Source organism: Salminus brasiliensis, chromosome 1, assembly GCF_030463535.1.
Source record: "Salminus brasiliensis chromosome 1, fSalBra1.hap2, whole genome shotgun sequence".
Taxonomy (NCBI): Eukaryota; Metazoa; Chordata; class Actinopteri; order Characiformes; family Bryconidae; genus Salminus; species Salminus brasiliensis.
In genome coordinates this window covers 51,225,937-51,238,050 of record NC_132878.1, presented here as the reverse complement: position 1 = coordinate 51,238,050, position 12,114 = coordinate 51,225,937, and the positions used below count along the sequence as shown (strand labels likewise).

The 12,114-nt window shown below is 41.7% G+C and overlaps 1 protein-coding gene across 1 annotated transcript; it reads right to left on the bottom strand.

Moving 5' to 3' along the window:
* Window positions 1-693: 693 nt before the first annotated feature.
* On the bottom strand, window positions 694-10,249 carry echdc2 (enoyl CoA hydratase domain containing 2). The gene is made up of 9 exons (XM_072681984.1): window positions 9,816-10,249; window positions 7,244-7,311; window positions 6,748-6,835; window positions 6,415-6,501; window positions 5,183-5,275; window positions 4,885-4,941; window positions 3,539-3,726; window positions 1,635-1,733; window positions 694-944 (listed from the first exon to the last, which is right to left on the bottom strand). The coding sequence occupies exons 1-9, from the start codon at window positions 10,027-10,029 to the stop codon at window positions 867-869; spliced, it is 972 nt and encodes a 323-aa protein (XP_072538085.1). The 5' UTR covers window positions 10,030-10,249; the 3' UTR covers window positions 694-866.
* Window positions 10,250-12,114: the final 1,865 nt, after the last annotated feature.

Below are 12,114 nucleotides of genomic sequence, written 5' to 3'. Positions count from 1 at the left end.
GAAAGTGTGTAAATGTGAGTGTGGCCCAAACTCAAACTCAACAACAACAAATTGTTACTGCAATGAAATAATAACTAAAGTATAAGAAGTAGCGGGTCAAAACTACTGAAGGCGCAACGCAATACAGATGCAGTTAGCCAACATTATGTAATAAATTTAAACACAAAAATGGAATTAAAAATGTAGTTAAGATTAAACCACTGCTTTATATAGTTGTTCAAATGCACACATGCACGCACAGCGTGTATAATCTCCAGAGAAACACTATGCCAGGATGAGGCGCTGTGGAGCAGCCGCACATGAAGGTCCCCAAGCTTCAGCTAGAGGGGTATAAAGCTTCCTACAGACATTCGTAAGACACACTGCAACATTCAGAACTTCATTACAATATGCATAACTGTCCCACAGCAATAAGCTACTTCTATAAACTCTCGGCCTTGGCAAGTGGGATTAGCTTTCAATGCTTTTAAAGACAATGAGAAAACGGACCATCACAATAAATAATATACTAAACAATAGGAACGGCACAGTATCATCAATAACCTCTCGGCAGCCCATATCACATACTACTAGCTCTTGGTGTAGTGTAGTGAGTAACAGCATTCGCCTTCCCTGTAGTATCTGAATCTGTTCTGTCCATCTCCTCATGATCAAATTTCACTGCAACTTAAGCAAAAAGAAGAAGCACAACTGTAAGATTCCAAAAATGCCTTAGGTTTATTTTACATAATAGACAGCAAATATGTATACATGATATGTGCTGTGTGATTTGAAGTAGGCCAAGGAACCAGCAGGAGACTTCTTTTTTTCCCTCTAAAATCATGATATTGCTCCACCAAAGTGTCTGTCTGTGTCATTTTGCCTGCTTATTCTCCAGTATATCTGGGACTTCTCTTCTCTATAAAAGCAGCCATTCCCTCTTGCCTGTCTCGTGTTGGAATGACCTGCAGCAGAGAAACAAGAACAAACATTTGCATTAAAAAGGTGCAGAAAAAGCAAAAACCAGCGTGTCATGTTTGAAACATTTCCCTTCCAATCTAACTACATTTCTATGTTTACTGTTACACTGAGCAACATAATACTAAGCTAAAAAGAATGACACATACACTGCAGTCAAAAACATGGAAGCATTAGTTATGTTAAGTGTCCAAACTAATTTATATTTAAGTCAGTAGCCAAGATAAGCTTTTCTATAATAAGCTGATACTGTAATCTTTTCGTTTCTGGAGTGCAGACTGCTTTATTTACAGTACGCTGTAGAGGCTAATGTGGAGGGAAGGGTCATTTGCCACTCTGTTTTCCTCAACACTTCTTGCTGTTACATATTATAGGCAAAAATCTTTAGTATTTTCAACTTATTGCCCCATCTGAGGCATACAGTTGACTACAAAAGAAAATAGTGTATTTATTATAAATGAATGAATGCATCAGTCAAATATACTGACTTGCGTAAATGACTAAATGCAGCAGACAGAGATTTGGATGAAATATTTGGCCATTCTCTTATTCAATGAATATTTTTACACAGTTAATGTTGCTCCACAGTTAAAGTTTCGGCTTACAGCGCCTGACTTTGCATGATCCTTGCACTGAAAACCTCATCAGAATCTCACACTTCAGCATCAGTCTCTCACCCTGGCATAACACATGCCCTCAATGGCCATTCCTGAAGCGATGTCCACCTCGATCCCTCGGTTCATGGCCTCCTTGGCCATCCTCACTGCGATTGGACCCTGCCCGAGACAAAGCGCGAAGACATGAGGCGCTCAGTGCTAATTAAATCATTGCCGTCCAGGAAGTCAGTCAGATTTTCACATTCTTGTTAGATCTATCCTTTATTATCATACAAAAAGGATTGACAACAAAGTTCTGCTTAAACTGGGTCCATCGTAGAGATATAAATAGTCACCTCGTCTCCAGCTCCATCATCGAGGCTTATAAATAGGCCTCTGATTTTGTTTTGTGCAGAAAGAGGACACAATTAAAGTATGGCTTAATAGTGTTTGGATGTGAGGCGTTATGCAGACGACTTGGTTCTAAATAGGCCAACTGTCAGTCATTACATGAAAATAGGGAAAGTTTGACAAAGGTAGTAAGTTCAGCATCACTTCCTATGAGCCCAGCATTCATGACACATTATGAATGCAATTATAGTGCATTATATGGCATACATAATAATAACATAATATACATAATTACTTATAAGCACTTATGGCAACATAAATAACATACATACATATAGAGCATATGGAGCAACATATATAAAAGCTTCATGATAGTTTCCTAATGCATGTTAACATTATAATACTAGAACAGAGGATTAGGATACTCTACTAGTACAAGTTTATAATGCATTATAGCATACAGCTTTATTGAGTATTTACTGAGGTAACATTATAAGAGGTCATTGCGGGTTTTAAGCTTTAAGGGTTTTTAAATGTTTTTTTGAACAGATATTCTAATGCATTATGAAACCTGTCTTTACAAAGTCACACACTCATACTTTATGAAGTGTTATGTATGGCGCGACAAGTGCTTATTAGTAATTATACATTTAACATAATGGCTTATGACAGTCACTATGGGGTATTATGTATGCCATGTAATGCATTATGAATACTGGTTATTCAAATGTAAAAGTCTAAGACATATATAACACTACGCATTAATGCAGTAAAAAGTACCACAAATGTCTTATTTTGGGCAGTAATTTGCTTATGTTCACCAGCCACACACCTAATTATTATTAATGGTTAGTGAAGGATTAGTTTAAACCAGGTTTGAGAGGCTAATGACAACTTCCATGAGAGGATGTTTGAAAATTGCTGAACACATTTAAAATTAGTGAACACTGTTATTTACTGTATGAATGTTATTTTTATTAATTGTAGTGTTTAACTAAGGAAATAAATGCTTGCTGTCCAGATGTCAGCATTTTAATACTTCTCTAAGGTGCCTAGGACTTCTGCATAGTTCTGTATATGTCTGGTTCTAACTGATTCTGGTGAATTCATTAAAAGAAGAATGTGGAAACTATGTGGTTCTAAACCTACAGTTTATTGTTTATAGTTCACTGTTAATAGTTGATTAAGGTTTGTGCGTGGCTGTAAGAATTAAGACAAGTTCTGCACTCATCAATAGCACCCAGTAAATGTTGGGAATGGCATTTTATCTTCTCTCTCTCTTTCTCTCTCTCTCTGAATCTCAGTCTCTCTCCCTCACACAAATAGACAATAAGGCCTACAGCTTGTAAGATGTTTTGTGTGCTTATGCCCACACACTCTCACACACAGTCTTTAGTTGTGCTGGAGGATTACACACATGCACGCAGCCCTCAGGACAGAGTGCTACCACACACAGGCACTCTGAGCAAGTGTGCTCATAGCAGAAGTAACTCGGTCAGACACCAGCGTCAGTAAGATTCCCTTTCTGAAACAGAGCAGCAGGATGTGTGTGTGTGTGCGTGTGTGTGTGTGTGTGTGTGTGTGTGTGTGTGTGTGTGTGTGTGTGTGTGTATGCATGTGTCAGTCTGACCCACCTGAGGGAGTATCTCTCTGGCCAGGTTTACAGCTTCTTTATGGGCTGCATCTCCACTCTCGTTCTGTGGGACTGCCCGGTTGACCAGCCCCAGCTCCAGAGCTTGCTGCCCCCCGACACGCCGCCCAGTGAAGATCAGCTCCTTTGCCACTGCAAAGCCCACTGCCCGAGGCAACCTCTGACTGCCCCCTAGTGCACAGGGAGAGTAATGCAGAGTCTTTATCATGGCAGCCTTAATCATTTGCATAAAGCTGAATTCTGCAGAACTTTTTCACCATATGGTGATATGGTATATGATCAAATTACTTATTTTGTTGTAGTGAATATAAGAGAACTCTGTACATTGTAATACACCTTAAAGCACACATTTTAATAAACATAACTGATTATTTGTGAAATTTAAAGGTTCATTGTGTCATAACTGTATCTTAGAAAAAGAGCTTCAGAATTATTTTAATATATTTTTTTTTCAGGCCGGAATGTTGCGACTGCACTACGTAGCTGCACATAGCCTGCATAGAACTGCATAAGGCTGTCATATTTGTGTAAAATCCTGTAATATTAGTAACATTACCACCTCTACCATGACAGTATTGGTTCTGTATAGGTTCTGTATCCCTCCACAAAAAAATGCAAGTTTACAGCTACCCACTTATCCGGCCTGACCTGTTGGAAGACTGACCGTTGGGGTCCCCTGTACCTCAGACTAGCTGCCACCACCACACTGACCACCAGGCTGCCACTGCTACCTGCATAATGACTATGTTTTTACATGGACAATAACTATCTGCCACTATTATTACCACCATTAACCATCATTACTCTCATTACTATGATTATATTAATTATACTATATTATAATTATTATTATGATTATATATATCATGATTATTATGATTTTGCAGACCTCACCAGTAGAACAGTCTTATGTGGTGGTACGGTGACTTTGTCAATAGTTCTGATCAGAGAGGGATGGTTCCCCCTTTTGAGTCTTGGTTCCTCCCAAGGTTTCTTCCTCCAGATTTGAAAGAGCTTTCCCTTGCCACTGTTGTCTTTGGCAGTTCACAGGGAGTTTTAAGTTTTTATGTCTTATTGATCTCTCTGTACCGATTACTGATTGTGTAAGGCTGCTTTGTGAAAACACCAGTTGTAAAAAGCGCTAAAAATACATTTGATTTGATTTTAACAGGGGTTTCCAAATGTTTGCATACAACTGTACATGTCATTTTCTCTTATACCTCAGTCTTTTGCACAGTGCTGTACATACTTCACTTGATTTCAGATACAGTAGAGGTGTGTCTTGCTACATGTATCTGTAACTGTCTTTCCTCTTCTTCATTTTCTTACCTGCCCCTGGAAGGAGGCCTCGTGTGGTCTCAATCAGGCCCATCTGTGCAGAGAATGCTGCAAAACACATACACACAGACACACATACACATGAAGACAGTTCAAGGACGTTGTCCCTGCATGCCCCTGCCATAAGCACCCCACAGGGATTCACGGCTGACTGATGTGTCTGCCACTGCCGCTTATGTAAATAAATACAAATCCCACAAGCCCTCCCTTCTCCCCCATTCAGCGGGAATGCCACTTCTGTCACTCACCTGCCAGAAACTGCCTCAGTATGGTCAACGCACACACTCACCTGCAGTACGGAGGTCACAGGCCAGCGCCAGCTCCAGTCCTCCCCCAAGAGCAAAGCCATCCACAGCAGCGATGGTCGGCATGGGCAACGCAGCTGGCACAGAAGGGGCACAGAGCACGCATTAGACAGATCATACATCAAAACTGCATGAGTTTGACTGGAGCACCTCTGATGTTTTCCCTGCTTAAACACACCTGAGCTAACTAAGCAGCTCATTAACAAGCCCATGCTGAACTACACTGGCTGAATCTGAACGGTAAAGATATTAATCCTCCTGTTTTTATGTGTTTTCAAATCCAATTAAAAAGGTCAGATTACACGTTTGGCTTTTCCATCATTTGCTCCACAGTGGTTCTAGGTGACAGAATGTGCAATTGGAAACTGTATGTTATATGTCAAGTGGTTTGTAGAGACCAGCCTATCACTGGTTTCCTCTGTGTGGGCAGCACTGCTCTAAAAATGATTATACGATTGTACCTGTTCCAACACTTTACAGGTATTACTTTAGACCTGAAGGCAAAATTCAAATGAATTCTTATCTTGGCAGCACATGATCATGAGCTTAGACCCTCACTGCTTACGCCCAAAGAGCAATGGATCGAAGAAATCGTTCTGCAGACAATTAACACTGATCAGCCATAAAATAAGCACCACATATGAAGTTAAAAAAATCTACATCTACTGTGGCATCTGTCAAGGAATGGATATATTAGGCAGCAAGTAAACAGTCAGTTCTTGAAGGTGATATGTTAAAAGCAGGTACAATAGGCAAGTGATGGCTAGACGGCTGGGTCAGAACATCAGGCAGGTCTTGTGGGGTTTTTCTGGTATGCAGTGGTCAGTACCTACCAAAAGTGCTCCAAAAAAGAACAAGCAGTGTACCAGCAACAGGATCGTGGGCACCTAGGGCTCACTGATGTGATCCATGGAAGCCCATGACAGGACTTGAAGGATCTGCTGCTAACGTCTTGGTCCTGGATATCACAGGACCCCCTGAGAGGTCTTGTAGAGTTCAGGCCTCGAATGGTCAGATCTGTTGTGGTGGCACCTTGCGAGGCCACCTACTCAATATTTGGTTAATGTTATAGCTGAGCAGTGTATGCACTCTTCTTTACAGTGGAATGCTCACAAATCTCAGTCAGACCACACTGTTGTAATCCTGACCGTGGTGCTAAGTCCCATCACTCTAAGGATCAGCACTGCAAGACCAATGTTTTTTAGTCATCTCTCACCTATCTCGTTCATTAGTGAGCGAAGACCATGCACAAACTTCTCAGACTCAGAGTTACTCATCTGAGCTCTCTCCTTAAGATCTGCCCCTGTAAGAAAAACACAAGTCTATATAACACTGCAGACATCCATCTTATGGCATGGTTTATATACAGGTTTCTACATGGTTCTTGGCTTAGATGTATGATTCTAGGAGTGACCCTTAAATGGCAGAGTCTTTACATGTTAATTGTGTAAAGGTTGTTCAACAATGATTCTACTGGGGACCACACATTGCAAGGTTCTGTATGTGGCTCTTCTATGACATTAGCTTATCTTTATAGGTGAAGGCTGACCTGCACAAAACACTCCAGGCACCAGACTCCTAAAGATCACCACACGAACTTCTGAGTCATAGTGCAAGCCTGTCACCAACTCTCGCATCTACAGCAGGAGAGAGAGAAAGAGAAAAGCACCTGAAACAATGAGAAGGAGAAACACTGACGGAACCTGAGAAATGGAGACCAGGCAGATGGACAGACGCAAATGGGAGACAAGAGCGAAGGAACACCATAAATCGCAACTATTTTTATCTGTCTTTATATTCCATGCATTGATTTAGTTTTGCTGTCAACCTGAGACAAATTCTCCCTGCCTGGAGAGTCTGACTTTGACAGATGAAGAAAAGGCCTAAAGAGACCGCAAGAACAAACTAACAAGAGAGGAAAAAATAGAGGGAAGGGAGTATGGATGGGTTGAGGTTGCCTGCTTAGTTTCTGTGCTGTGTCCAAAGCAGAGACAGATGCGGAACAACAAGGCTGTTTCCACGGATACGCACAGGCATCATCTCACCTGACCCACAAACACATGGCCCAGAGAGTTGCGCGCCCGCTGCCGACACATCAACACTTCCACGATACCTGAGCAGAGAGAGACAGACAGACATGGATGGAGAGAACAGTAAGAGGAGTTTGTGGAGGGGTGGCAGCCAATGACACAGAGGAGTGTACTGTATAACCAATAGGAGAATTGGCATTCCTCATTCTGCAAAAGACCAACAAATCATTGCTGCCACATTTGAATTAATTACACTAAATAATTGTGACAGCTGTATGATCTCAATTACGACTATCTTCTAGCTTTAGGCCCAGTCTATGCATCTGAACATGACCCTGCTGTGCAACACTGAGTAACAGGGCAGTGTTACTCCTTCTGTTAATTATTTAACATCTCTCAAGACAGAAGCCAGACTTCTCCAACGGCAGATGTGAACATGCACACACACAAATGTCTGAAGTACTCCAGTCAGAAAAAATTTGAATGACTCCAGTACAATCATACAGTTTAAAGTCCAGAAGACATTAAACCCTTGTCCTAGCATGCCCTGGTTGTGGTTTTAGGTTGCACTACACCTATACCGTTCTCCTTGCTGGAATCTGACTGAGGGTCAGGTGTTGTAAGCTAGCTGACAGAGTGCTCTGCATATCACTAGATCATTCACTACTGTGCGCAAACACAGAAGAGTGCCAAAAACCTTCATGGTTGTTGCACATCGACCCATCTGCACTGCTAAATTTGCCAGATGTGCTTGTTACATGCACACTTTCTTTCTTTCTTTATTTATTTATTGCAGATTTAAAGCCCATCCCAGCATCCTATCCCACACCAAACTAACCCACCCCACTTTATTTTTAAAGTTTTCTGTAAAAAAAAAAAAAAAGTAAAAAAATTTGCTGATGTTTTTATTGTTTATATTTGTTGTTTTTTGTATCTACCGTAACTTTCTGCACTAAAATAAGCAAATTAAATCCCATAGGCTTCCATCAGGCCCAGAATGAGACAGCACAATTCTCCAAAACAGCTCTAGATGGGTGATTTTATCTGCATGACAATATTTCCAACTTACGATACCACATATACGCAACAGAATTCAAGGTGTTTTTATCGTCTGTGTGATGCTGTTTTAATGTCGAACACCTGAACGCTGTCCCTTTCTCAGGTATGGGAAGACCGGTAGCTAAATAAAGCCATTAAACTAGCAGGTAAAGAACGAATGTATGCTAAATGCTAAAAAACACATTAAAAATACAAGTATAATCACAAGCACAGACAGTCTAACAACACCATGTTCTCTGTGAATCGCAGAGTGTTCTGTAGTGTGAAACTGGATGCAGGTCTATTCTTTGTGAAAGCCTGTGGAAAGGAATTTATGTGGGTTATCTTACTTTAGCAGTGCATGTTAATAGCACCGCTAAAGCTGTTTGTAGACTCTCCTCCTAGTTTTTTAGGGAAAAACTGTGGCTTCACTGTAATCGATACACATGATTAGCATGAGATTTGTTGGTCGGTGCCATTGTCTTGCCATTGTCTGGGCCCGATGTGGCCAAAGGCCTCTGTCTACAAGTTAATCATTACTGTAGGAGTTAATTATTACTGATGATTGAATAGAAGTCTCACTAATATTGCCCACTAGGCCAACAGGTCACAGCTGAATCCACAATGGCTCTCTATTGGGCCTATCGTGTAATGCACACATCTGGGTGCGAGTCATTATTTGACGACCTTTGAGGTAAGCATGGGCGATATTGCAACATGACATTGTTATCACTTTTAGGGTTTTTGAGCATACTGTGAGTATTAAAGGGGCTTTAATCTTTTCACCTGGTTAGTTAATGCACCCCTCAAGTAAAAAAAATTATTTCTACATCTACCAAGGTCTAATGACTTTGCCTGTCTCCAAAATGTCTTGGGATTTTTGATTACATCACTGTGCGACCAGTAGGCAGGGATAACGGTATTAACCAATTATATTATGGGTTCACTTTTTTACAGCACGCTCCCACAAACTTCTCCTATCAAGGAGAGAAAACCCCGGCCTAGCTGAGAACCTTCCTGATACATTTACATTTACGGCATTTAGCTGACACTCTTATCCAGACTTACGAGGTTACTTGCATTACAGAGGTTACAGAGGGCCAATGCAGTATTCGAAGTCTTCCCCAAGGACTCTTATTGGTGTAGCACCGCACAGTCACCCAAACCAGGAATCGAGCCCTGGTAATATAATGAGTTATAATCTCTGACTTACATTGACTTTACCAGCAGATTTAGACAGATGCCACATGGTGGATCTTGTCAGATCACAAGTCCTGACAACACCAGCAGTGAAGCACAGTGATCTACAGTGGTCTACATTGAACACTGACTCAAAACATTAAAAATACAAAGTCTTTCATAGCATGTTTATCTGCATTGTGTTTGTTCTAATCTGCCACACCTCACATTAAGACACATTAAATACTGTAATATATATTTATCCTGCATCATGAAAAGCTCTGGTCAAGCATGTTAAACACTGGGGTTTTCATCTGCAAAGGTCTCTCCAGGTGCACTCAGAGGGCACACCGTGCACACTGCCCCTTACCGCGGTCTCCATCTTCAAGGCGACGTATGTCCACTTCGACAGCGTCTTTGTCCGGACTTTTAGTGCACAATGCCCGCAGGCAGCACCTTTCAGTCGTGGACACTCTGGCAGTGTGAGGGAAGGAGCCATGAAGGCCAGTGAACCCCAAGCCTGCTGGACTGGGACCTCGGACCAGCGAACAAACCCCCGCAGCAAACCTCCGGAGCACGGTCATGGTCACAGCAGAAGTCTTTGCACAGTGTGTCAGCAGTACCGGCGGAAGGGGGAAGTCATAAAGCGAGGAGGTTGTGCTCTGCTCTTTTTCACACCGCTAACTTTCCGAGTTCACCAAAGAGCCTCGGCTCCGGCCGCACGTCTGTTTACCCTCCAGTTTCAGTTTCCCTCTACTTCCGCAACACCGTCGCCATGGTAGCTCAAGCTGTCAACACTGACCGAGCAGCTCCTGTCTGCTTCATGGCTTCTCTGAATCCCGCCTGTCCCCGCCTGTCCCCTCTTGTCCCCTCCTGTCCCCACATTTCTAGACTTTCAGAACCAAGAAAAGTGTGTCCGGTTCACCCCACTCTGTGAGCAGAGGCGCATCAGCAGAGGGCGATAATGGTATAGAGAGCAGTGTGGAGGACAGCCAGTGCAGCAGTAAATCCACACCGTGCCCCCAACAGGAGCATCAGTGGGCTTTCTCGCCCCTTTCTTACTAATTGTAAAAATGTAGAATATCTTTTTTTTTTTTTTTTTTGGAAAATTACAATTTTAGCAATAATATCAGCATATGTACATTCGGTGTCAAAGCTGAGCTGTGTCTGAAACTGTACACTATCCCCTACATGCACAGAGCGCTCTCACAGGGGGCAGATTTCGGACACTTTGTTATGTGACAAGACGAGACAACCATATTCACCATTCCTGCTGGACACAGATGGAATTTGTCCTCCGCCTTTAACCCATCGAAACTCAAACTCAAATAAATGTGAGCAGTGAAGCACAGTGATCTACAGTGGTCTACATTGAACACTGACTCAAAACATTAAAAATACAAAGTCTTTCATAGCATGTTTATCTGCATTGTGTTTGTTCTAATCTGCCACACCTCACATTAAGACACATTAAATACTGTAATATATATTTATCCTGCATCATGAAAAGCTCTGGTCAAGCATGTTAAACACTGGGGTTTTCATCTGCAAAGGTCTCTCCAGGTGCACTCAGAGGGCACACCGTGCACACTGCCCCTTACCGCGGTCTCTATCTTCAAGGCGACGTATGTCCACTTCGACAGCGTCTTTGTCCGGACTTTTAGTGCACAATGCCCGCAGGCAAACTCAAACTCAAATAAATGTGACACGCAAAATTATAGCCTGCCTGACACACCAAGTGGACTGAAGTGTCTAGTGAAACTGTGATTTTCTTTTAATGGAAACTGACTATTGTATTTATATATGCATTTATATATGTATTTTTTTTACTTTGGCATAACAATTAAAAAAATAAATATATATTATTTGATTATTTGGAAATGATTAAATTATGTGAGACTTGGTATTTCTTGCTCCTGGGCTCCCCCTACGGTCAGGAGGTGTAATTTGCACTTTGAGCCACCACTACAGGACATGCTTATGTGTAATTTTTGGACAAGCTGAGAGATTCAGAAACATCACTGAAAGTGAAAGAAGTATGTGGACTGACTCGGTAGAGTAATATTACAGGATTTAACTCTAATATGACTAGGTTTTCACACAGTCACAAGCCTCCAACCCCCCCCCCCCCCCCCCCCCCCACACACACACACATTTTCCCACTTATCCTACACAGAGCTAATCAGCCCAGACATGTTTCAGTCCAATGATTGTTTCTTAGGTTTTGCACTGTACTGCAATACTAACAGTAGTATTCTACCCACCGAAATAGATTTTAGGTTACCTAGACCCTCTTTTTAACTGCTTTGCCTCAATACCATTGTCATCTATGTTGTATTAACACGCTAACACTGGCTTGTCAAGGCTATTAGTAATATTAGCGTCTGTGTTGAACTTTACAATGTATATTGTTGCTGTCACTCAAAAAATCGGCTTTCGAGGAAAAGGAGTGTAAAAGATTTGACTTTGGAGCATTTCTACTGGTCCCTTCGACTGACATTCTGACACGCTGTAAAGGAACTGCTAGATCCACTTTGTCAATAGGCTTTTGCTCAGCATCAATGATTTGGTCAATATCATGACTTCTGTCTACTGTAACCTAAGGTTATTTTCAGCTCATATTTTAAATCTCTCATCAGCACAAAACCTGTTACTTATTACTGACACTT